The following is a 4,314-nucleotide window of genomic DNA, read 5'->3' as shown; positions in this document are numbered from 1 at the left end:
CCGAGACGCTCCCGGCGAGGCTGCTCCCCCGGGCCCGGGGATTTGGCGTCTCGGGAAGGTTCTCACCACTTACAGTTTGTTCTGACTCTGGTTAGATACCGGGTTTGCCATTTTTTAATCCTGCACTCTTCAAATTAAGGCTTGTTTTACGTCACCTTAGCTGGAGTAGTTGCAGATGATGAGCAGAAGCCTGGCTAGTGTTGGTTATTTGCTGCCCAGGGAGGTGATTTCAGTCAACAGGAAAAGCTCTTCCTTTGTTCGTCAGACACAGAGCATATCCCAGGGCTGCTCTGGAACACCAGATGTGCTGCCAGGTGCATCCATGGCTGCCGCAGGACCGCGTGGAGCTGGACCCTCACCAGTGACAGGGACTTGTGACAGGAGGGGGAAGGCAACTCCCATTGGGATCTGTACTGCAAGGGAAAAAGCACATCCAACCCAGTCATGTTTACCACTTGGATATGCCTTCACCTGGCCTGTTAGGATATGCACTTCCACATTTTTTTAAGGAAATCTTCAGCCAATTGCAACACGACATACACATATAGTCATGACTGTGGTTTTGAGCAGAATTGTTTTTCTCTCACCATGTTTCCTCTGAAAGGGGAAGAAGCCTAGAGCCACTTAAGTATGTGAGTCAGGTGTCTCACCAAAGACAGCAGACTAAAATAATACTGTATCTATGTAGGCATAATTCCATTTTAGAAACCCACACGTGCCTTTTCCAGTTACACATTTTTCTGAAACAAAATCACTCGACATTTTCTGGTTTGTATTTCAGTTAAAAGGTGATTTGCTTATTTTGGTGGGGTTTTTTTTAGAAAGGATGAGGAAGAAACTGAAATTATATCTTCTCAGCTATGTGTTTCCAAGGAAAACATCTCTCCATCTCCTTCGTATGTCTCATCAGAAAATAATGCTATAAATTCGAAGCTATACATTGATTTTTATCAGATTTTAAAAAAATAAAAAGTCAAGTAAGAAAACACTCAGGTCAGTAGTTTAAAAAATATTAAAAATATTAAAAGCTGGCATTTCCTTGAAGCTAAGTTGAAAAATTCAGGCTGCTATTTTTTAAAGTTAATTTTATGAAATGACTTGGTTAAGAATATCTCTGCTAAGAATTGCTCATGTAAAGACATCCTGTTGTGTTGTAGAATCTAGAAAAGCTTGTCAGCTTTGCAGGTCAAAAATGTAAGTTCAATAAGTGCAGGAGAAGCTGCTGGTAAAGATGGTGGAACTTGAACAAATGCTCAAATCTCACTAGCTTTGACTTTTTCCTTTTATTTTGATGGATTTTAGAGTCTTGCGTCCTTCTCTTTGCCTTAGATGGTGTACAAATAAATGCTGCATGTGAAATTGTAGAGTGTACAAACCCTTAGGCTTCTGTGTGATTAATTTCTCCTACTGTTGATGGTTGCATTGAAATTGAGAGGAGTATTCATAGTGCACACATATGTACACAATACGTGGGTTATTGTCACATGATTATTACATCTAATGCCTTGCATAATGATCACCAGTAACCCTTTTCCAACATTCTTTTTCCTTTTAAGCACTGAAATATTTAGTATATAATTTAGCATGATCTGAGATAAAGTAAAAAAACAAACCAACAAAAAAAAAGTAAGTCGTGTCTACTGAGTGGGCATAAGCTTGGCAAGGTGAGTTGTTGGATTGCTTATTTTTTTCTCTGCTTTCATCTGCCTTCTGTTTTCATTGGCTAGATGAAAAACCTTGAAGGGTGGTTATAAAACAACTGTAAACACAGCACTGAAGTGCTGCATGTAAGTGATTTCTCTAGGCTCCCTATCAACTGCTCTCACCACAATAAAAAACATTCTAATTGCCATTCCTGTAAGTTCTCCTTGGCATCTGATAGACAAGTGGTATTCTTTCTGGCTCATGAATCATCACTGAAAATAAACAGTTCTAGAATAGAAAATGGGTTGATTGTGGATGAGCCAAAATAGAATCCAAAAGAGAAGAGCTTATGCTCTTCACCATGTTGTCTCTGTGCTGGGAAGAGGAGTGTGTAGTAGTAGATGATACAAATGAAAACAGATGTAGTGAGAAAGAAAGGCAGCACTTTTACCCAGACATTTTCCTATGATGATCAAACATATTTTCTTCTACTTAGCAGAGATGATGTATTGTCTGTCGTGTGTGTCGCACAAGCTTACCAGTGCACTAGCAAGGAGTACTGGGCCATGGCAGGTCAGGGCACTGCTCAGTGACACAGGTCAGTGTGCTCTGTGTCTGCCAGTTGCAGCCAGTGCCTGAGACTGCCTTGCCTCTGTGCCACCTCTTCAGGAGCAGAGAGCTGATTTGTGTCTGAAGTTCTAGGCTTGGCTCTCCTGGCATATCTCTTTTTTTTGCTTGCAGTTTCAAGAACTGGAGTGTCTTGCAGTCATGCTCTCTTTTGATGATGGCCGGTTTGAATTCTTTTCCCTCCCCACTCTCAGCCCTACCCCCTGCAGAGACCTTCTGCATCATTTCTTCTTAGAGAGGCTTGGCAAAGCAGAAGGCAATTTAGCAAAGGAAATAACAAACCATATGGAATTGGGAAATATTATAGAAAAGATTTCACATGAATAGAAACGTTTATCACATAAAAAGAAGCCTACCATGTAAAATAAACACGTTAACACAATTAGCAATATTATTATCCACAAAAAGCCATATGTAGACATACCACATAAATAGGTGTATTTTTAAGGGGGAACTTCTTTGCACTATCATCACTAGTTAGAGTTCCTTTTATGATCTTACTACTTTACAGCTATCTTGATTTCACCATGTTTAAAATAGATTTACTGCTTTTACATTGCATGGTGACTTTTGTCTGAATGACTAAATGTGTAGATTCCTATAGATGTTTACAATGCACTGCAGGAAATGTTCAAGTGGTATAATCAAGTAAATATCCAGAAGAGTAAATTGAGAAAAAACACATTTTTGAACACTAAGATCATTAGCTAGGAAATAAACTGTTGAATTAATACAAAACTGTAGTAGAATATCAAGCCACATTAAAGTAGGAAATTATCTTTTAATTTTTCTATGCCAGTAATATTCTGTAGTTTTGTGACTCCTGTGCTGTGTGTGTATTTGCTAAAGATGGCAGGGAGGAGGTTACTCTGCATTTTCTTGTGGCAGCTGCTTCTAAAGTGAGGGAAGGCTCTGGTTAATGTTGTAATTTTCCTTGTAGGTTACCAGGCAATGTGTAAATAAGGCTGTTTTGTTCTTACATACAGCTATGCTCCAAAGGCTTTTATCCAAAATATCCTCTATTTCCTAACTCTGGGACAGCTCCAAGAATAAGACCCTGACTATAGGTAAGGATCCTGGGGTTATCAGTGTATTTCTGGAACTTATTTTCATTGCTCTGAATCTGTGGATCACAGATGGATTAATTCATAGAACTGAGTAAACTGGAACATCAGATTTTATCACTTTCATTTAAATTATCTGGAAAGGCTCGAGTATTAAATACAGTGGCTGCTAACAGGAAAAAAAAGAAAGAAAATGCCATTTTTTAGTCTTTGTGGTCCAATTAATTAATCTTATTCTACTTTTTTTGTGCTCTTCGCAGCTTATAATATTATACATCTGATAGGAGACTGAACAGCTTCACTGTGTTCCTGGTTTTCAGTTTTAAAAGCCCTGATCCTCCTCATCTCTTTAAAGACCGTGTTTAGCAGCTACAAAGAATTGAGATTTCCAATGCTGAAAGTGTTTCCAGCTGCCCCCTGCACTTGTGCATTTATGGCTGCAAAATGAGTAGGTCTTTTTGAAGAAAAACCCCTGTGATCTATGTCCCATTTCTGGAAGCAGATCCTATAGCTGAAAAGCGCTGCTGCTGCTGCAATCCTTTGTTCTGCCTCGAAACGCTGAAAATGTCTTCCCCTGCTCCCGTGGGGGTTGTCGCTGCTCTGTGTCTGCAAGGGCTGCAGTGAGGGAAAAATGCTCAGAATTGGCTCCCCTGCTACCGCCGGTTGTGCCACCTCTTGTTAAACTCTGAATTTCAAAGAGGAAGATGCGTTATAATTAAACTTTTGGTGTTTCTTTGTCATGAAAAGGAATCATTGATGGCTGCGCCTTTATCGTCTAATCCACCCCAACGGAAAGGGCTTAGGGCGTGGGGAATGATTCACAGGGCTGCTCCACAGGACCGGTTTTCACACTGATCGCTCCCAAAGCCTGCGGGACCCGCATCCCCCCGGCTCCCCGCAGCTCCGCTCCGGGGGGCGGCAGCGCCGGGGCTTCCGCGGCCCCGCACCCCGCGGGAGCAGCAGGGAAGGGGCTGCGGCT

At 41.1% G+C, this 4,314-nt stretch overlaps 1 protein-coding gene across 1 annotated transcript in view; it reads left to right on the top strand.

The window, feature by feature from the left end:
• The first annotated feature begins 2,145 nt into the window (after nt 1-2,145).
• SCG3 (secretogranin III) overlaps nt 2,146-4,314 on the top strand; it is a 28,535-nt gene continuing 26,366 nt past the window's right edge. The window contains exon 1 of the mRNA XM_009994548.1: nt 2,146-2,217. Within this exon, the coding sequence (XP_009992850.1) occupies nt 2,146-2,217 (72 nt within the window). The remainder of the gene's footprint in view (nt 2,218-4,314) is intronic.

The sequence above is a fragment of the Chaetura pelagica genome, unplaced genomic scaffold, assembly GCF_000747805.2.
Source record: "Chaetura pelagica isolate M959 unplaced genomic scaffold, ChaPel_1.0 scaffold222, whole genome shotgun sequence".
Taxonomy (NCBI): domain Eukaryota; kingdom Metazoa; phylum Chordata; class Aves; order Apodiformes; family Apodidae; genus Chaetura; species Chaetura pelagica.
Note: the sequence above shows the minus strand (reverse complement) of the source record. Positions and strands in the feature narration are given on the sequence as shown.